General features: G+C 46.5%; 1 protein-coding gene across 5 annotated transcripts in view; it reads right to left on the reverse strand.

The window, feature by feature from the left end:
• LOC136014606 (uncharacterized) overlaps positions 1-22,473 on the reverse strand; it is a 73,767-nt gene that overhangs the window by 12,905 nt on the left and 38,389 nt on the right. For 3 of the 5 annotated variants that reach the window (XM_065679448.1, XM_065679446.1, XM_065679449.1), the window contains 2 exons: positions 21,975-22,465; positions 962-1,015 (listed from right to left, as the gene is read on the reverse strand). In XM_065679448.1, the coding sequence (XP_065535520.1) occupies positions 962-1,015; positions 21,975-22,465 (545 nt within the window). The remainder of the gene's footprint in view (positions 1-961; positions 1,016-21,974; positions 22,466-22,473) is intronic. The other 2 variants (XM_065679447.1, XM_065679450.1) reach the window with 2 other exon arrangements.

Genomic DNA, 22,473 nt, shown 5'->3' on the forward strand with positions numbered 1-22,473 from the left:
AGCACTTCTGGGTGCACAAAGGCATCAGTCCCATTTCCTGCCGGACAAGGCATAAACCCTGAAGGATCCTGGTCTGTCATTCATCCCTCCTGCAAGACTATAATTAATGCAATGAAAGTAGCAGTTTTATCACAAAGGATACCTGTTTTCTTCATCCTGACCTGTTTTTGCCTGTGTATCACAAACATGGGGAGCATCAGATGCAGCTCAGTGGACTAAGGCACTTGTTTTGGCTGCAGCGTGCAAGGTCACAGACACATCTCCCACAGCACTATCCAGTACTGACCAAAAGAATGCCAAGGTACCCATGGAAGAGACAGGCTGGCTGAAAAGTCAGGGTATAGGATGCTAGAGACAGAGACTCAGAGGTGCAGGCAGCATAAATTACAAGCAGGAGAGTTGGGCAGACCTAGCCCTGCCAGGCATGCATGTGCTCAAGAACAGGAGATGCTCAGACACTGCAGTGCCAGCCCAGCTACAAAGCCACCCAAGCAATCTAGCCTTCTCGTGTGCCAACATTCAGTCCCACATGCCATGCAGTCCTGCAGGTATAGTCCATTTTCTGCAGCTGCCTACTCAGTACCTCTCACCCCTACCAAACACCACTTGTTACTTCAGATTAGCACTTCCCTCAGCCAAGAAGGAACCAAATGACACCTTACAGGATAGTTATGCATAGCTGTATGCACATACATATGTGCAATACATAGCTGTATTCACAGCAGGGAATGTAGAGTTTCACTCCAAGAAAGCTTTGAGCCCACAGCCTCCAAAATGGAAAAGCCAATGTATTATTAGCCTCATCAGCACCTAATTACAACTAGTAGCTTTTGTTATGCAGCTGATCAAGCCACAGGAAACCTCCAGAAATGATCTTCTGGGTACAGATGTTCACAAAGAATCACCACATTCAGATATATGTGGAAAGATGCAGGAACTGGACCAGAAATGGGCAACTTACACGAATTTTAATTACTCTAGTCTTCGTTCCACAATTCTTCTTAAGCAGCATCTTCTGAAAGAGAATTAGAATCAAGGGATTAGTAGAAGTAGCACGAGGGAACAGAAAGAGGGAGGTTGCAGGGAGTCTCTTTTCATCAACATTTAATTAGCAAACAAGATAGACAGATGGATGGGTAGGTGAGATATGGAAGGCTAAGAATTACTAGAGGTGGCCTGAGACTGTCTCACCCAAACTGCACAGTCCATTGGCAGTGACTGATACCCTGGGATCTGAAAGAACATACAAGAAATTCCAAGGAGAAAGAGACGGAACAACTTCCTAAAAGGAAGTTTCTTCTGTCCATTAGCGGTTAGACTTTGCCCTGAAGCAGCTGAATTTATCTTCCTTTCATGGAGAATAGTGTATTTAATGTAAATGTGGATGTTCTCATTATTTAATAGCTATTTTCATTATGTCTGTTTATTTAGAATTAAAAAACAAGGTAAAAAGCACCTGCCCACAGACCTAAATCCCCTTGCTATACACTGCAAGGGCCATTAAAGTTGCTGTAACACGTGAACTGCACAACTTAGCAAACAGGATATCCTTAAACCAGCAATTACTGTGTGTAACTACAGAAACAAACAGGTGAATTACAGCTTTATCCCAGTTCTGAAGCACTGCTTTGAAAGTTGGCAAGTGAATAAAATCATTCCTTCCCCTCAAAAAACCTCCAAAAAGTGACTCCAAGTGCAAAACCAAAGCTTTTCCCATAAATAATACTTCAACTACATTTTTATGACAAAAAGCTTGGTGATGGAGGCACATCAGGAAGAAGCTTCCCCATCAGCTTTTGAAATAAATAATAGATTTTGCTAGCTCCTGCCTGTTTTCAAAGAATCAGGTTGTAAAACACCATTAAGATCACAGAGCCCAACCATTACCCCAGGACTAGCAATCCCACCACTAAACCATGTCACTAAGGGCAAACTGATCTCCCTCATGGCTGCCTCTCATGACCTCCAGTCACAGCCACCACAGTGGGATAAAATGTGTGAGACAAAGTAGGGTCCAGCAATCAGTCTGGAGTCCTGATTCTCAGTTTTCAAGCCCCATCCTTGAGGGGACGAGCACTGTTACAGTAGAACATATCCTGCTGCATCCCATTTGACTACCAGCTGCATGACTTTGGGCAAGACTCTCAAAGTTCTCTAAGCAAGGTTCTCTAAGCTCCTGTAAGATGAGCTTTACAATGGTACTTGGCTGAACCCTCACGGACGGAGCAAGGCTGTGACACCAAACTCCACAGTGCCTCAGTAGCACCACAGGATCCTCAGCTGAAAGGGGAAAAGTATCTTTAAACACAACCCTGTCAGCCATGGAGCAAGCAAACCACTTTCCAGTGCAGTCCAGAAGGATCCAGTGCCTAATGAGGTCCCATCCACAGATCCCCCAGTGACTCCATCACAGTGCAACAAAAGACATTATTTCCCAAGTATCAGTTAGCTGAGGCAGCAAGACCTTAAATTTACTCGCCCTGACCTTCTACTAAAATGCATAGGGAGGAAAAACAGAGACAGCAATTACAAGACAACAACTAAGACTGTCAGAAAAGTCTGAACTAGCCCATGGGTGAATGGATGGATGGATGGATGGATGGATGATGGATGGATGGATGGTCGGTCAACCGAGCAACTCTACCAAGAGGAATTCAAGTGCTCAGCTATATCCCAAACCCTGTATTTCTGGCAGAAAAATCAGGTGCACTTACAGCAGTGCTGTTGTGATGAGTTTTAACCATATGAAGATCTTACCACTATTTGCACTGTTGCTACAATGTGCAGCAAGAGCACGATGCCCTACATAACAATTTTTGTTAGTTAATAGAGGTCTTTGGTGTGCCTCTTGATGGGCTTAGAAGTAAAATGCAGACATGACATCGTCTCATCTACAGGCGGTAAAACTGGAGCATAAGCCTCAGAGGAAAGTCTCTGGAACTGCTGGATTTTCCTACTTCCATTTAAACTGCAAGTGGAGCAAGACCATTTGTGCTGTACTCTTCCAACTTCACTGCAAGATCCCAAGAACTCCATAACAGACAAAACAGAGGGGGGGCAGACAGCGAGCAAGCCAGCCACATGATCCTGCAGCTGAAAATGAATAAACAGAAGGCCAGTTATCAAATGTTATTCTATTTAATCAAATTGCTTCCACCTCACTTGCAGCCACACACTCGCTGCACCCAGCACAGTAAAGCCATGCTTTACAAAAAGTAAGTTGAGCATCTTTGTGTGGTTTTCCATCCCTCGGTTTTCCCTTTCCTTGCCAAACCTGAGTGCAGACTTTCAGTCGGGGAAGCTAAAATGCAGTGCTGCCTAGCAACAACCAGGGACTTTCCACGGCAGCAGCCTCTCCTCATCCTCCCTCTGGAGACCTCCACGTCACGAGTCAGCCAGGAGATGCAGCAACTCATTAACTCCTATTTACACAGATACAGGGTAGAGCTGAAATAACATTTATTTGGTTACATGACTTGCAGTAGCCTAAAAGCAGGAGAAATGGCCTGTAAGAAAGGTGACACGTTCAGTTTAGTAATTATGTGATTGTTCCTAACTACTAAGCCAATCTGGAAGTGCAGTTTTGTTTCCGAGTTAGTTTTTGGGAGCTATGACAAGGACAAGAGCAGAGATTTGCTGAAGGTCATAGAGAAAGTAGCAGAGTTGAGAATAAACTGTAGGGTTTGGTTTCTGAGATTCTTTCTTCCACCTGCAGAAAAGGAAATGGAAGAAGAGGCAGCATCTGTGTTCAGCTTTTAATTTCAATTAAAAAGGCCCTCCTGTTGATCTCTGACAGAACTTCTGGCATCAGAGCTGAAGCCTACAGATTGGGAGCACCGTTATTTGCACAAAGGAAAGTTTGTTTTATGATCCTCTACTTAAAAAGAGGAAATGACATGACTAAGGAAACGTGGAAAGTCTTTTTGAGGGCACAAGAGTTATGTCTCTCTCTAAAAATAAGACTAAATTGGAACGATTTGGGTTAAACTCCCAGGAAACAGCAGAATCCGGTCAGCCTAAAAACCCTCCCATCAGTCTCACCTCCTGTTACACAAATACTTTCTGTTTATAAACCCCGTGACTGTGCTCTGGATTCAAAAGAAAGTTGCAGGGACTGGAAACGATCACTTGGAGAGTTACATATTTACTGAGTAAGATGTGGTAACGAACCCCTGAACAGGCACGTGTGGCTTTGCTGCACATCGCTGCCTCATCAAAATACCACATTAAGAGCAGAGATGAACCACCACCCCTGCTTCCCTCACAGCACAGCTCTCTAGTCCAGCCTTGCTTTAGCAGAGATCTCTGATTAAGCTCCAAGTCCTCTAACACTAACTTAAGCAGTAATGAACTAACCCCATTAACTAATGAACTAATACCCTAACTAAGGGTGTTAAGTCCTGCACACAGGTATTTGCTTATGTACACAAGCTCCTGTACCCAGATCTAGACTGGGTTATCTGCATTATCTAGATGATTGTAACAGATACTAACAAAATACAGGTATTCTTAATACAAGGTCATTCTAGGAATAGCGAAACTCTCAAGAGGGATGAATCTATGTCACCCTACTGCAGTTCAAAACTAAGTATGTACCACTGTGCCAATGAATGGCTTAAAGACGGGCATCACAGCTAAATATTAGAATATTTAAGAGTTTGAACAATCTCTTAAGTCAGTGTACAATGGAAAGTATCAGCTTATATGTTAATAAACACCTTTCATCTTACATCTGCTTTTTATGTGCACAGTTTTAGAATGATTTCATTTTCGCTACCTCCATAGGACAAAGCAGCAGCTCTTCTGTCTACTAGTGGGTGGATTATTATTGTTATTTATTATCTGGTTGTAGTTTTAAGCCCAAGAGCTGGATGCTGTTTAACTACTACCATTTCTTTCAGAACAGTTTAGTCTCTTTCATGCAAGAGAGCACAGGAACTCTCAGTTCAACTTAACCCGTTTAATTTACAACAAATCAGGGCACTTCATCAAATGGTCCATACTGATACACAATCAGCTTTGCTTTGATTGAATAATTTTGCACGTATTTTCACTTGCTTAATGAAAAAGATTTCAAAAGTGAAGAATTTGTTTCAGTAACTGTGCTGCCACTTGACTCAAAGACCAGACTTCCAGAAGAACATCAAGCAGGCCAGAAGTTTGCCTTTCATTAGTTTTCCTGAGACCCTCCACAGCACTTTGAAGATACCCATGTGTCCGTCACTTGTTGGCATCTTAAAGCTCTTGACAGAATACAAAGGTTAAAGCAGACCAAGTTTTAAGAAGTCTCTTCAGCTGCATAACTCGTTTTACTTCCACGCTGTTAACCCTACCAGTCTGCTTCCCAGTTGTCTGGAGTCTTCCAGAAACAAGGCAGACCAAGCTTGAATCTCTATCACAGAAAATACATACATAGGAACAGACTGATGAGGCTTCTTTGTTCAGAAAGAACTAAAAGAAACATTGCGACATGAGTAGAAACTGTGCTCTAAGTCATAGCAGAAGGCTGATGAGAAGGAGAAACCATGCCCAGTGATGCGATGACCATAAAGAGAAGAAAAAATGACAGCAAGGCAGTGAAGCAGCTCAATGGCCCAACAAGCAGAGGGCTTAAAGGCCCTCGACATGATGCCTCTTGCGAGGGGGAAATGAAGAAGACACTAATGCAGAGGCAATGCCAATGTGTGAGCTCCAGCCCAATGCCACTCCTGGTGCACTCACAGAGCTGGCCAGGGGAGCACAGCCCCATGGCCCTTCTCTCCTTGGAAGGCACTGGAGAGCAAGGAGCCCGCCCGACTTCTTTCCCTACTGGCCCCTAGAGCCCGGTTTGGGCCAGGAGACACAGCCTTCCCCACCAGCCTGCTGCTGAACACGGCCTGTCCCAGCCCACCGCTGCTGAGGCAGGGAGAGCACACGGAGGGTTAAGGCGCAGGGCAGCAGTGCAGCTGCGGGCAGTGGGCAGATGAGGTCAGGGCACCGCACAGAGTGGCTATTGTGCAGCACGCTGCGGCTGCAGGCTTCCGCTTCACCGAGGCCCACCTCCGTCCCACCGCGTGGCATGGGGTGGATGGCCCAGGGGTCCACAGGGGCAGGAGGCTCACAGCTGCTGGACACCAGAGAAAGGTGACACACACATGCAAGCAAAGCAGCAGCACCCACATGGTACCGAGTGGAGCATTTTAGCAGGGCCCTTTTTGCAGCACAGGATGAATTAAAAGAAGGAGATTATCTCCAAAGGCAATGCTCCCACAAGCGAGGCCCTAGCCAGAGCTCAGTGGGGATGCTGAAGTTATCAGTCCCTCCCTGACACAACAGCACCAATGCCTTTGGGCTTAAACATCAGAGCCCAGTGCTCTCTGCTTTCGCAGATGTCTCCTATCCAGGAGCTCAGTGCTCTATGCCCATGCGGCACAGCACAAGGGAGCCAGACCACAGCTCCCGTCCTTCTGCCAACATGGAGATGGGTGCTCTGCAAGGGGGAAAGCTGGCTCTGCCCTCCCAATCGGTTTAGGAGGATAACAAGGAAAAAACCTTTTAAATCTATTTTGTAGGTTGATTTTGGACTGGATCTTGAAATTCCTTGGCACTGAGCAGTGCTGCTAGGGCACTGGCATCACCTTTTAGCTCTGCAGTACAAAAACTGTATGGAAGAAGAAGGTCACGGGCTCCTCCTTACTGCTGGAAAGCTGAGGCAACTCCAGCTGACCTTACCCCCCAGCCAGGCTCAGGCTCACAGGCACACATGACTATAATCAGCAGAGAAACAAGAGGGGCAGGCCTTCCCAGCTCCTACATGAGCACAGCGCCATGGGGGCTGCATTTCACCCACAGCCTTAAATCACAGTTATCATCTGTCGGTCTGCAAACTGCTCCACCAGAAGTTTGACAGCCTCACAGCACTTGAAAATACAGGCTAATTCAAGTGCTTTGGCCAAGAGGCTCCTCCCAGGAAAACAAACTCCAGCATCCAAAGCCTGTAAGTTGTGGTAATGCTGTGGATATCCTGAAAAGCTTTTGAGTTCCTTAGAAAGTTCTTTCATATTCAGTTGAATTAGTCATTAAAGCTTCTTTTGCAACATTTACCCTCAATCTGCCTTCAAAACATCAGTAATTTTGGTCTTTCAACACTGTCATAAAGGACCCCATCTCTAACTGACACAGGAGCCCCAGTTTTTCAGGCAGAACCTCTGCCAGCAAGTGGCACGAATCCATGGCCTCCGTATAGTGCAAATAGTGACCACTTAGCATCTCTGGACAGGACAGCAGAGGGAATGCTGGCTGATTACTAAAGTGATCACTGAGAACAAATTCAAACTAGAAGCGAAACAAAAAAGCCAGACAAGGCCTTACAAAACAGCGTACTGCAGGGACCTGCCTGAGATCACACACGGCAAATGGTAGACCATGAAAGCGACAATAAATTAACTTCTGTGGTTATCAAAATCCTTTCTAATCACAGTGTCACTCATCACCTTATTTTGTATGCTACTAGGAGTGGTTCAGCTGTCACTGCTTAAGAGAAATGGGTGAAAGCCTACAGCAAACCCAAAATGGCCCTGAACCAGGGGTGAGTCTTACCTGGCAGAACAGCAAGTCTATCCCACAGGTGATTGCTCTCTAAAGCAGCACAACCCACTTGCAGTGCCCACTACAAGAGAGTGTGAGCCCAAGCCTGGCCAGGAAGGTCTGCCACCTGGCAGGGCATCTGAATTCCCACCACTCCCAGGGAGCAGGAAGCAGATAAGGTTATTAAATTACAGGCTGCTTTTTGAAGTTCTCACTGACTATTACACTACTGCCAGAGCTAATGCAAACACAGCTACCAATTTACACAGTTATGGTCTAAGCAAACAGACTGTCCAGGTGACTGGTTTTCTACTGCTCCTCTGTCACCTTTGTGGCATATGGTCTCCAGATATGCTCTGGATCTGTACAGAAGCCCTGTCCCCCTAGGCACAGATAAGAGGCCAGATTTGCCCTGGCACTTTTACCACTAGCCCTTTGATTTGAATTTGGGGATGGAGGAAGTGAACACTCTGCATGGTGCATCTCTGCCTCAGCAGCCGTTTCCCCTGCTGGTTTGCCTGGCAGGGTCTGAGTCTGCTGGTCTGCGGGGTACATCAGATGGTTCATCTATTCACCCCTCGCCAGCCCCAAATCCCTCACTGGTTTTCTTTGAGGCCTGGAAAGAATGCAAAGCTCCATTTGTGTAGCAAGCAGACATGACCAAAACCTCCAGCACCTGTGGAGTAACACAAATACAAAGAAGGAGCAAGATTCATTAATTCCCTATCACTCAGCTGCACTTTGCCAAAGTTATCAAAGTTCAAATGCTGGGCTTGCCCCTCCTGCTCACTAAAGCCTGGCAATGGAGGAGGGAGGGGTGTGAAGGAACAGAAGGGTCTAGTTTCACAGCTGGCAGGCATGGTAGCAGCTCTTGAGGAAAAGCTTACAAGGCTTTTAATTCAGGGTTGCCAACGTGACTGTTTCCTCGCTTCGTTCCTGGCCTTGGTAGCAAAGCTGTCCACAGGGAACACCCAGTCTGGTCTACCGTATCATCTTATGTCTCTGTAGTGTATGTCACTTGTGCAGCTCCAGCTTGTGACTGTTAACTGAAGCCTTGGCTCGGATGCGAGTCCAAAGCCCTCCCTCCCCATGGACTTTCACCATAGGCAGAGGAAGGGCAGAAGGCACATTGCTGCTTGCAGCTTTATCCTGTTCCCCTTGACAGCACATGGGAAATGCTGCTTAAATGCTGTCCCTGAGCACACCAAGAAAGGATTAAGACATTAGTGGAAGTCAGGCAATAGAGTAAACAGTTTCCTCCAAGCAGGAAGACAAGAGAGGGCTCTCAAAGTCACACAGCTGAGTTACAAGAAAAAGAATTCAAATCAATGAAAGGTACAGGCTCTTGTCAGCTGTGACATTACAGGGACACAGAGAGGAAGAGAATCCACAGATGGCTGCACACAGGCACTACAAGGAGGAGGGCCAGGTTACCTGTACACCATCCGCTAACTGAAAAACCTACAAGACACTCCAAAGGCTCTCTGCAAGCCACAGGTTCTGGTGCATACCAGCCAGAAACTGAACAGCTTAGGCACCTGGGAAACCACATTTCCAGAAGGAGACTCCATGCTTGCACAGGTTCAGCCTGGCAGAGGAAAGAATAGCTGTACGCAGAGAAGGTAAAAGAAAAAGGTCAAAAATCTTTCAAGTCTAGGTTTTTAAGCCAATTTCTTCATGGTTTTGAGCCAACGTGAATGTTTTAGATGTTGATATCATGTATTTATGTTTTAAGTATAAATTCTTGGCCTGGAATGCCTGTTTGTGAGCCCAAAAGCCTGCTCTAAAGAGTATAGGCATAAAAGGGACTTTTCAGGAAGTAGAAACCCCACACTGTACCTGCCTAATCCATCACAGTAACTGTACAATAGAGATCAGTGGGTTGGTCTGGGGAGAATCTGGAATATGCACCTTTTTAGCAGATTCTTAGCTAGATGGTTGGTCTTAACGGAGCTTACCAAAAATAGGGCAACATGGGGTATACTCATTGGACTCAAGGAAGGAAGGACTTTTCAGTGGCATGGCAGGCAGGCATGGCCTGTCCTTCACAATAGAAACCTCAAAACATGACTGAATCACCTCCCACCCTCTCTCCAGCTGAGTGCCAGAGACACTACCCTATGGGAACCCCTGCCTTGGGTTCAGCTGGTGCTGCTGGGAGCACTCACAAAGGCAGCTTTCAGCAGAACACACCCAAGGTCACATCTTCAGATGAGAACTTGGATGTGTGGACAGTGGAGAAGCTCTGAAGAAAAGTGAAATGCAAGCTGCCTGCGTAAAGAGCTCTGGGAAGCCAAAACGAGCCTTGTCAAACAAACAAACATCCTGAGCCATGGAGCTTGCTCAGGCTCCACAAAGCCTGAACACAGGGCACAGAGTCCCACTCTTTCTCCCAAGACACACACATGTACACGTCATGTCTGCACAGCCCCACAGCATATTTCAGCACCTCTCCTTTCATATGATGCTATTTGTGAGATCTCATTTGTTTTCATGGGCACATGAAAATAATTTTACATAAACAAGTAATGTATTAGAAATTGCATGCCAGAAGATTATTAACACGCCTGAGAGACCATTTGTTTGTCTTCAGATAGATGTCCATGAAGTGGATTTGTAGGTTGAAGCTCAGAGCTTCTGATGAGGTTTGATCACCAGCTTTAAAAGGGCTGACCTAGGCCTGTACCCATGCGAACAGCTTGCAAGGATTTCAGAGGCACCAGTATCCCCCACCTGGTACTCTGTCCTTCCTCTTAAGTAGGTATATGATCCCCTTCAGCACTGGAGATCAGCACTTGTGGATTCCAATACCCTATTGCATCCTCTTTGTTCACATCCTCATGGTAGCATGTGACTCCAGATGGCCCAGAAGCTGGTCCAGGGAAGCCTCCCCTGTGCAAGACACAAAACAATCCAGCAAACTGTGCTTTCTCTGGTCACTTCAGCACACTCAGCTTCAGCATCTCCTCTTGTCCATGGGTGCCAGTACAGGATACACATCTCACTCCTGCAATGTTTTGAACCTTCTCTATGTGAGAGCAGTGATGAACCAGCTCAGAGCCAGAAGCAGGCCACCACCTCCCCAGCCCCTGTTAGCAGAGCATGGCAACCCTTATAGCTGTGCCCAAAGCACTAATTGGAGAACTGCTGACCTCTTGTATTGTTTTCAGTTGTGCGCATCAGGATCCACTTTCCAAATCATTGGAAATATGCCTTCAACTCAAATGCCTGTAAGATCCACATCACAGCCTGTATAACACATGTCAATGCTCATAATACGTGCATCAATTTTAACACACAAATACATTTGTTGTTTCCTTTTCTCCGTTCAGGATTTTGGCTCATCTGATGCTTACAAAGCAGTCATGTCCTAGGACCAAGAGGACTCATTCACCCACAACACTGGAGAATAACAAAATGTCAGGTCATCTCATTGAAAGAAGAAAGAGTCCAAAGAGAGACCTGAATGTCTCAAGGCCAAGGTCATTAAGATCCTCTGTGCACATAAAAGTTGATAATCAAAGCAAACATTGATACCACATTTATATGAATAGTTTTGAGGTAGTTTGCATGATTTGGGTGGTTGCATCTGGAAAGCAAACAAACCAGTGTCCCAACTCAGTACAGTTTTATACAGTGGACCAAGCATAGGCAAGTCTCACAGTTGCAGCAGTAGTTACCACTGCTTTACACTTCAAACCCTACCAGCAGCCATTATGAGATAGCAATCTGATTTGTTTCAGCTTCTTGTGGTTTACTGTTGCACTAATCCTTAGGGTCTTCCTATAGGCTGTTTAAGCACAACTGCCCATAGTGATAGCCTGCAAAATGCAGACAGGAAGAATTAGCACAAAAATGCCTTTCCATACTTATTCTTCTCAAGTCTGGCTGCTACATTGCCTGTATGATGAAAGAAAAGATACAAGAACACTACAAAAATGTCTACTAGAACTCCCTCTGCTCAAAACACATGCCTTCAAATCACGTTTTCCAACAGCACCACTTCCACTGCTCATAATTACACTCCTACCTCTAACAATACTTAGAGCTGGCCATGTTATTCAGAGGATGACATGAAATTCTATTGAGCTGAAGACGAGCTAAGAGCTTGATTTGATGATACACCAGATTCAGAACCACAATAAAAACTCAATATAGTGTCTTATTACCTCAATATAGTGTCTTATCACCTGGCCAGGTACAGCATGTTCTTGTGTGAGGTTTGCCCGTCTTTCTTGCACATATGGGAAACAATGGCAGTAACAGACTTTCCTGAGCAAACCCAAGGCATTCCCTATGGTGGCTTCCCCAGCTGCAGACCACATGGCCTGTAACATAACAGCTAATGGGTTTAACAGCAGCGAGAAAACCAGACACGTGACTGGCTCCATTTTAAAGATATTCCTACCTATACCAGGAACTGCACAGATCCACAGGCTTCGCAGCTTGGAAAAGGATGTGTTAAACTGTACTTTGTTTCTTAATCATGTATTATGCCCACACCCTATCACACCAGAGCCTAGAGGATGTCTGATGAGCCTCTGAAGAGATATGCAAGATAATAGAGAGGTTCCTGAAATCTCCATAGGTAGGCAAAAATACCGTCAAAAAGGAACATGCTTACAATAAGATTGCAAAGTAACTTGCAAAGTGATTCAGGGTTTTATCCTTTGTGTAACCTACTTTTTCCATAATCAAAGGCATGAAGGTGAAATTATAGCTTACAAGGATATGCCAGGGTCTTGAAACACAAGCACATTCTTAGATTTAGAAATACAGTTTGCCTAGAGTAGATATGACCACAGACTTCATTTATATTAAGTTCCTAACACTCTAGAGGATCCTCAGTGTTGTGAATTCATTCCTATGGAAATTGCTTTCTATGAACAAGCAAAGTCCAACAGGAGATTGAAAAGATTATTTTCAATAAGGAAAACCAGCAAACTTAATAGGGCTTCTCTTAAGTATCTTGATTTGTGCTTTCTTTTAATGTACCTGGAGCCTCCAGGACACCTATGCTTTTGAAGCCTTGAATTCAGAAAAGAACATAATTATATGTTTGTGCCTTGGAGAGGAAAGGTTCACCTCTGACATACCGGGCATCTCAAAACCAACTGCAGCTCAGCAAGAAGTGTGTGTCTGGCAACAGAGCTCTGGAGAAGGGCAGGGAGGTTTAGAAGAGAATCTGCTCTGGTTTAATTCAGTCTCCATCTACATGTGGATGGAGATGGATAGAGGCCTCTATTGAGTGCCTCCTCCTGCGAGATGAGCTGTGGACCAATGCCCAAAACTCCCATTGACATCAACAGGCTGAAAGGGAGCGTGAGCAGAGCCCAGCAGTGCGGTTCTCATGTGAGCCAACAATGGAGAGGCTATTCAGAGCTAAGGCAGAAAATCAGAGCTAAACCCCAGCCCATGCCAAGGACAGCTGTGTTGTTGACAGCCAGGCTGGCTATTCTACTATGCCAAAGCTTGTCCAAAAAGAGTATTTCCTAGAGTGTTTACTCTAGTTGTAGGCTTAGCCTTAAAAGCTCGGCCAGTTTCTGCCTCTTGAACAGCAATGGCTGCTGTATTTCCATGTGTCAGACTTACCCTGGGACAAGCTGCTTGCTTTCAGTGTGCCATGGCAGACCCGGAGCACAAATGCCTGCCATTAATAGTTAATGCGCACCATCACAGGACCGCCCTGTTTCTGTTGATTCCAAACCCACACTACCACATCCCTCCTTCCTTCTCACTCACACAGGCAGTGCCCCAGGGGAGACTGCAGGGTGGAAAGCACACCTCTCAAGCACCGGTGCCAAGCCGTGCTGGATGAGGACAGTGTCCTGCTTCAGAGATACTAGGCTAAGCAGTGCCGGTGGAAAACAAAGGGAAAAACAAGCTCTTACTTTCCGTTCCTTGATACCATTGTAGTGCTTTGAACAAGCCTCTTACTATCTGATTTTCAAGCAGCCGCAGCCCCTGTTGTCTTATGGGTGCTGACTTTTAAGAGACTGGTCATTTGCGTAAGTGCTCAAGGTGGGAATGCAACACTTAGTCGTGGTGGTAGGGTAGGAACAAGAGAAAAAACCTAACCTACCTCTTGTGCTCATTTCAGTTTCTTAATCAATGTAACAGCAAGAAAAGCGACCGAAAACTGCCATCAGGCACTTTCTGGACTACATGAGGAATAACCAGCTTGGTTCTAAATAGCAATTTACCCTCTCTAGTCTCCTCAAGCTCACCTCACCGCTCCTCTGAAGAGGTAAACGTAAGGCTTTCTCCTTTTCAGAGGTTGCTAGCATAAGCAAAAGATGTAACTTCATCCGCAAACCAAATACAACATGGGCAGTGGCAGCATATGGTGAAGCCACCTGCAAACTCCTTTTCTCCCCAGGCAAGGATGAGATATTTGTATCACAATGAGCCACATGCTGCAGGAGGAGTAGGAAACGAGAGGTATCAACAGCCACATGGGGACCCAACCCAGGCTGCACTTCTAGTCCAGACACACCAAGGCTGTCTGAGGACAATCCAGCCCTATTCCAGAAGAAAGCACTATAGAGAAGGTTCTGGCCTTCATTTCCAAGCAACATCTACTAACTGGTCTTGCTGGAAAGTACAAACAGGTTACAGCAAAACTTCTTAATCTGCCAGGCCCTCAAGGCTACTTGGGCTGAATTGAGACAGTGGGGAAGAAAATGTGCCGGCATTATCCTTCTGCACTGTACTGTGTCAAAACAAGAAGCAAAACACCCTTTGGAAAACCTTATTTAAAAAGCATCCACAACAGCCACCTCCCAAGAGAAAGAAGAGGAAAACGCTGCAAGATGGACACAATTGGGTATCCAACCCAGCACCCGCTCTGTGACTGCCATTCACTCCACCTGCAGTTAGGATCTCTAGGGTTTGCTGAGTGATGATTTGTGTGGCCTGCCACCAGCCAACCATGAACCACTTCAGGAAATACGGGGGGACTGGGCTTTCCTTCTACTTGTTCAGCAGACATTATTCTCTGTGGTTCTCTGAGAGAAAAAGGGATAGAGGTCAAGACCCCAGCCCTGTCCATCCATACGCAGATATTCTGGCAGCCACTTTCAGGTGGCAACATTCTCCCCTACCACCCCCAAATTTACTCCCTCCAGGCCTACCTACCCCTCAGTCACACCAGGAGTTCAAGCCTCACACAGTATCACCACCCTCACTCGGGACTTGCTCCCTAAATCACATCTCAAGGACGCATGCCAGTGGTGCCCATATGCCCATTTGATCTCCTCTCTCTGGTCTGCAGCCAAAGAATTGGCTTTAGCCTAATACCTTCTTACCAAGCTTTAGAGCTTAGAGAAAAAAGGACAGCAGGATTGGGAAGGTAGCCAGCAAGCTTGCCAATCTAAATGATAAGCCATCGGCTTTAACTTTAGGCTCACAATTTACTGCCACTGGTGCCAGGGTACTATTATTGTCCCTTTGGGAATCTTAATACAACAAAATTACTTTCTCTCGCTCTGTCTCTACCCATTCTTGATCTTGTCTTCCCCACAGCTCTTTTCTTGCCTTCAACACGTACTTTTCCAAACTTCAGCCACATCTAATTTCCTTCCCTAATGTTCCTTTTCCTTCACCCAAGCTCTTTGGTGCACTCTAAATCGCTCTGACCAACCTAATCCCCACTCTGATGATTCAAAGCAGCACCTCAAGGAACCAGGCTTCAGAGGTTTCAGCAGATGTTCAGACTGCTGGCTTACGCTTAGAGACAGCCCAAATGGTACTTAGGTCTCATGGTAGCTATATTCACCAACATGCAAGCTCCTAGGAAAAGAAGGCAAAGTTACATGGCCAGATACCCAGAGACAGATAAATATTTCCAGAAAGAAGCACACAGAGTAGCTCACTTGTCCATCTCCCCCTTGAACTGATGCCCCTTTGCATGTGTTACAAGACCAGGTGAAAAATGCACTCAGGCAAAACGGGGAAGGAAGGGATTAAGGGACAAGAGCTGAAGTGTTTGGCACTAGGAACAGACAAGCCAACACACTGCCATAGGGCTAACACAATGATAGAAGAGGTCCAAGGAGAGATGCATGATCAGAATGAAGGTTCGCAAGTTGCACACCTGAAAGGTGAACACAGCATCAACAGATGTCATGGGGTGAGGCCACACCTGGAGTGCTGGGTCCAGCTCTGGACAGGAGAGATGCGGAGCTACTGGACAAAGTCCAAAAGAGGACCACAAAGATGATTAAGGGACTGAAGCATCTCTCCTATGAGGAGTGGCTTAGAGAGCTTGGATTGTTCTTGTATTGTGCACCAATATCTGAAGGGAGGATGGAGCCTGTGCTTTTCAGTGGTGCCCAGGACCAGGGGCAATGGGCACAAGCTGAAACACAGGAAGAGGTTCCCTCTGAATGTCAGGAAACACGATTACTGTGAGGGTAACTAAGCTCTGGCACAAGTTGCCCAGGGAAGTTATGGAGTCTCCATCCTTGGAAATACTCAAAAGCTGTCTGGATGCAGTCCTAGACCACTGGCTGTAGGTGACCATCCTTGAGCACAGCAGTTGGACAGGATAATCTCCAGAGGCCCCTTCCAACCTCAACCATTCTGTGAGAATGCTCTAACCTCTGTCATACTCACTGATGCCAAGAGTTTAGGAATAGGATTACATTATCCTATCTGCTTTGCCCTTGGCATTTACAGCCTGGCACCGTGGCAGCAGGTGAACCTTACTGTCAGTGAAGTGAAAACATAGTCAGCCCAATTACCTCCTTCAGGAAAGAAGAGAAAATCATTACCCTTTCTAGGAAGCAGCTAGGCCAAGTTCTACATGGGTTACTGCTCTCTGATGCTCTGATTCATCCAGCCCAGCAGCATGCAGGCACTTCCACTACGGCATGTTTTTGCCTGGATTAGATAACCATCCAGGGAACACTTAGGGAACACAGAGAAAGAGGTATCTGCTGCCTGGCAGAGTCATAATCACCCCCTCGGGGCAGGGTGGGGTTCCTCATGCCTTCCCTTGTTATTGAGTCTCTCTACCTTCCAGACAGCACCCTTCCTTCCCACTCCCCCCTCTCCACCACTGTCAAACTAGGAGTGCCTTAATCAGCAAACCAGACATCAGCCGGGTGGCACTGAGCCAGAGTCCTTGTAGCAAACATCAAGCCAGAAGAGAACATCAACTCAGCTCCTCCAAATGTGCGAAGAACAAGACACCTCTACCAATGCCCCATTGCACACTCATGTGGTCTATGCCTAGAGTCCCAGAGCTACATCCCGGCTGGGAAGTAGCCTGGACCACCAGTCATTTTCAGCTCCAGACTTTCTCATGCTCGGATTGCCTTGCAGCAGCCAGGCACAGCCTTTGTTTTGCTGGCTGCTTTGGTGCCAAATGCTGGTAGGGGTGAGATGGACAGGAGCTTCTGTGCTGGAGGAACAGCTGGTGTAGAATATTTCTGGGGGTGACAAATACAAGCAAAATTGCAGGAGGTTACCAGAAGCAGGACTTCTCATTCTGTAATGGTGCAATCAGCTTCTGCAACAGTTTCCTTATTGCATTGCTTCAGCAAGCACTCTGCTGCACCCTGGGACAAAGAGCTGCTATGGCCCAGTTTCTCACAACTGGGAGAGACAAGTTCTGGCATGGGGCTGCTTGGGAAATGGTGTAAGCCATTAACACTAAGCACAAGCCCCTCAGGTCCACTCAGTCCCTCTGGAGAGTGAGGCTTAGGGTAGAGACAGCACCAGCACCGGGGTTTCCAGCTCCCCATCGGCACAGAGGCAGGTTCAGACAAGCAAACAGATGATAACAATCTTCAGGAGCTGACAAGGCCTGGATTCAAATGGGAGGCCAAGAGGTGAAAAGGACTCAGGAGCTCACACGTTCTCTATCTGGAAGCTATTTGTCAAGTCCTGGAGAGACAGACAAGGGCAAAGCCCAGCTGTGGTAAAGATATGGGAATCTCACCCTGGAGTCATTAGCAGCCCAAAGGCCTGACCTCAGTGAGCCAAGGGTCATACACTGGTCCTTGGTCATGGGTGTTGAGTGCTGCCCTGCAGCCTCGGTGCAACCACTATTGGCCCCAAGAAAGCTTCCAAGTGACAATCACCCTACCAGGCCCAATACAACCAAAGTAGCAGCAATCAAACATTCAGCAGAAGCATTGCTGGGCTTGGTATTACACAGCTAAGCCCAGATCAGAGCTCACACTGTATTAAGGCCACTTTCAGTGTCAGGCCAAGATGGACTCCCACTTACCTGTTGTGCACTGCAACTATCCACCCACCAAAGGGGTGCAGTGCCCGCAGTGAGAAATCCAAATGTTAGCACAGGATGCATTTTTCTCTTCTGTGATAGCCTTTTTCACCCTAGCACCTCAAAGCACTTTAAATAATGCATTAAGCCTCCATAAGACAAGAGTATTGATATTATCTAATCATGCATGCAGGCAAACCATAGCAGGAAGGTTTCACAACTTGCTCAGAACTACTAGTGACTTTGTAGTGTAACTGGAAATACACCCTTGTAGTCAAACTCCCTGCCTCGTACTTTAAAACAATGCTTTCCTTACTAGCCACCTACCCACACATAAATGAGGACAATTTGGATTGCTCATCATGCCAACCCAAAGCTGCTGTCCTCCAAGAGAGATATCTTATGTTCTCTCTCCCTGAAACACTACACTCTGGCTTCTCAAGCTGCTGAAAGATTTCAAAGGAGCTCCAGGCAGTCCCACTAAACAGCACTGGAGGAAGGACCCTTTACTTCCTCTCCATTTACACAATGTGCCAAGACCAGTTAGTCTCATGTGCTGGGAATAAGTTCAGCAACTCCATGGAGTCTTTGTGACACCCTGGACTTCCTTACACCTTAGCCAACCCTTGCATCCCTCCATGCCTTCACCTCAAGGATGTCCCTGCTCTCCTTGACCTTATGCTCTCAGCATTGCTGTAAAAGCCAGGTCTGTCAAAGGTAACAGGGTGGAAGCAACCACAGGCTTTCTAGGACACACACCGTCTTCATTCAACAGCAAGTGGATGGCAGCAGGGCCTGCATGTAATGACATTGCTGTCCAAGGACCATAATCAAGGGGTGTCTGGAGAGGTCATTCACTGCTGTGGCATGGGTGTCTGCATGGCCTGGCACCTCACCAGAAAAGGACTTTTTAGGCCTGCTCCTGTGCAGCCTTCCCTGCTGAGGGAGGCTGAACTGAAATGCCCAGATAATAGAGATTTCCATCTGCCCACAGGCCATGAAGGCAGAAGCATAGCAATTCCCTAACACCTTAAATGTGCTCAGATTACCCCTAACCCACTTGGTCTCTCCCACACTTCCTAGAATCAGAGAATGGTTTGGGTAGGAAGGGACCTTAAAGCTCATCCAGTTCCAACCCCCTGCCATGGACACCTTCCACTAGGCCAGGTTGCTCCAAGCCCCATCCAACGTGGCCTTGAACACTGCCAGGGATGGGGCAGCCACAGCTTCCCCGGACAACCCTGTGCCAGTGTCTCGACACCCTAATATTGAAGATTTTTCCCCAAATATCTAATCTAAATCTACCCTCTGGCAGTTTAAAACCATTCCCCCTTTTCCTATGGGATCTCCCCAGAGCCTTCTCTTCTCCAGGCTGAATGAGCCCAGCTCTCTCAGCTGGTCTTCATAGGAGAGGTACTCCAGCCCTGTGAGCATCTTTGTGGCCCTTCTTTGGACACAATCCAACAGGGCCAAGTCCCTCTTGTGGTGTTGCCCACAGAGCTGAATGCAGTACTGCAGGCGGGTCTCACAAGAGCAGAGGGGGAGAATCATCTCCCTCAAACTGCTAGCCACGCTCCTTTTGATGCAGGCCAGAATACAGTTGGCTTCCTGGGCTGCAAGCACATACTGCCAGCTCCTGTGGAGCTTTTTATCAATGAACATCCCCAAGACATCCCACAGAGCTGCTCTCTGGCCTAATTTTCCATCACCATCCAACATAAACAGGATTTGATGCAAAGGCAAAGCACTCAACATCTCTTCTTCAACCCTTGAGTGACCCATACCCCATCACGCACCCAAAAGTGCTGTTCTGCCTTAGAACACATTTGCTTCTGGTACAAATTAATCTTGCCTGATCCTCTTTGTCATCTGTCAGCTCCACAAAGCTGCAGGAATGGAAAGTAAGAGCCCAGATGAAGCCTTACAGTAGCCAGTTTAATATTGTCATTCCTCACTTAAATTGCTTACCTGACTGAAAAACACATGATGCCAAGTGCTGCCCAGGTGGTTAAGACCAGTTTTGTTGGAGAATGAAAACAGATCAAGAAACACCTTGGTCTCATTTTACAGGTGGGGAATAGAGGTATGGAATAAGACTTGCCCGAGGATTTGTGGCAGAACTCAAACCCCAGATTTTCAGATCATTCTCATGAGAAATAAGATTGCTGAGTTCAGCTAAGCTGATGGGAATCCAAATGTCAGAATATGGAACCTACAACACAATTCTATTGCCATTTTTGTAGCAGAAACAAGTACAGGTAGCAAGTAAGAAGTCATCATAAAGCTTCAAGATTTACTGGTTGACAAGTAACCAACTGGAACTATAAAAATGATGCAAATGATGACACACTGTTTCAATATTCAGGCTACATCTTGCTTTGCATGTGTTATGTCCCTGCTGTCCCCCACCAAAGTACACTCTTAAATTAAAGCCACTAGGTGAACATCCTCTTTTTATCACAGGGATTCCACAACCTACAAGTGTAAAAGTACTTTAAAAACCACACAACTCCAGTCCAGCTTCCAACATCTTTTGCAGAACTCTTTGCCTCAATTGAGAAGTGTGGAGAGCAGATAGACCAGGGAGCAAATTGTTCTCACAAGGTTGCCCAGAGAAACAACAACAGTTCAAAAAGCTTACTTCATTATACCCTAACCTTCACCAACATACTGCTGAGAAGAACTGAAGGCAGAGTAGGTAGATGTTATGCCTGGGATCCAAATGAGAGCAAGCACCTGCTCTAAAGGAACATTTCTGCATTTACTCACATGCACTCCAAAAGAACAGGCAGCTGGGCACCAGCTCACCAGCTTTTCTCTCATCTCATTAGGATGTGAGACTAATTAAAGTCTGTCAGTATCAGTAGAAGATTTGGGTGATGTGAAATGCAAGACTGGGCCTTTTGAATGTTCTGTGAGCAGAAACTTGGCTAGAAGAGCAAAGAGGCAGTGATGAAAACTGTACTGAAACCACAAGTCCCTGAATTATGTATTCATGAGATGTATGCTGCCAGCAGGACTGAGAACAAGCAGCAATGTAATGGGGAAATGGAGGAGTCTAACTTGCATACATCTTGGAAAATATAGTCCTTTCTTTCAGTGGGTTCATCTTGTAGGCTTAAAGGGAGTATTGTTAGTGAGGTTAAAACTAGTACATCCTACCAACCAGAGGCTGTAAAATTCTTCCCTAGCAAGAGGAAATTCAGAATTAAGATTAACTGTCTTTAACTTCCTGCAGTTTACCAGGCTCAGCAGATGCCTGCAGGTACCCTTTCAAACAGTTTTTCTACACCAGTGCAAGAAAAATAAGTAATCAAGAGGGAGCTGGAACACTAACTCTGCAGTAATGCCTTGTGGAAACGAGATGCCAGATGGGCACTGTACAGGGCAGCCCAGCACACCAGTACCAGGTGCACTCCATTTCCCAGCCACTACAGAAATAAGGCAGCCTCCTGGCATTTACACACCTTAACCCCAGGCCCCTACACAGGTCCTGCAAAACCAAGAGTAACTGCATCTAGAGCAAGCTGTAATCCTTTGTAAAGTGTTAAAAAGGTGGAAAGTACTGGATTACATTGCTGTGAAACTCCTAGGAGGCATAGAGAGACTCAGCTCCAAGGAGATCAACAAGTGTGGAAATACCTATCATCATCAAGTCTACAACCACTTTCATCACAAAGGTGTCTCCTTATACACCCCTGAGCAATTCATTTCTTTTGGAGTAACTGGTATGGGTCAGATCATGGCAGCAGGGTAACTTGACACAAGTCAACTCCAGCAATTTTGTTCCTGCATCGTGTGATCAACTGGACAGTAAGGATGTCGCCTTCCTAATGGGGGTTGCCTTCCTAATGGGGGTTGCCTTCCTAATGGGGGTTGCCTTCCTAATGGGGGTTGCCTTCCTAATGGGGGTTGCAAGAGAACAGCCCAACTGTAGTAAGAGCCACTCAAGTAGCAGCAGCTACTTGAGTATCTACACTTTGGTATCTACACTTAGGCCTAGCGTACCCTAGACAGACAGCAGAAGTAGGCTTAAAGAGGGTATTCGCAAGAAGACCTATTCACAAGAAGCAGCCCTATGAATTTACTGAACCCTGCCCCAGTAACTCATTTATGTCTTTCCTTACATCACCTTCTCTCAAGTGATGCTGCCTTCCTCTTACAAAGTTCTTACCTGTTGCATTTTTTCCAGGTCAAGGCTGGGCCTGCTGACCTTATCCCCATACCCTTGTCGATGTCTCTTACAAGGCATGACTTGCTCAAGGCCTGCCCCAACACTTGTGAAGATTAAAGGTCTGGAGGCTGTGCTCCGCACCAAGGGCTGGAGTCTCTTGGGAGGGGAGGCACTGAAGAGCACAGGGCTGGGGCTGGCGTGCAGGCCATCGGCGGGCTCTGCCACAGGCCGGAAGGACATGGCGCACAGGTTCTTCACTTCATCGTCGCTGGAGGAGGTGTTGTTGCTGTCACTGCAGCAGGCAAGCCTGCTCACCTGCGACCACTTCCGCTTCTCAGCCGCAAACTCCCGGTGGATGCGCTCAAGCTCCTCTTCTGAGCTGTGGCGGTCAAGGCTGGCGTGGAGGAGGGCACGAACCTTGCAGCATTGGTTCTCCTGGTTCTGGAGCTGGTTGGTGGCCAGAGGGGTCAGGGTACAATTCCGTCTTCTCTCTGGTGGG

The sequence above is a fragment of the Lathamus discolor genome, chromosome 5 (genome assembly GCF_037157495.1).
Source record: "Lathamus discolor isolate bLatDis1 chromosome 5, bLatDis1.hap1, whole genome shotgun sequence".
Lineage (NCBI taxonomy): Eukaryota > Metazoa > Chordata > Aves > Psittaciformes > Psittacidae > Lathamus > Lathamus discolor.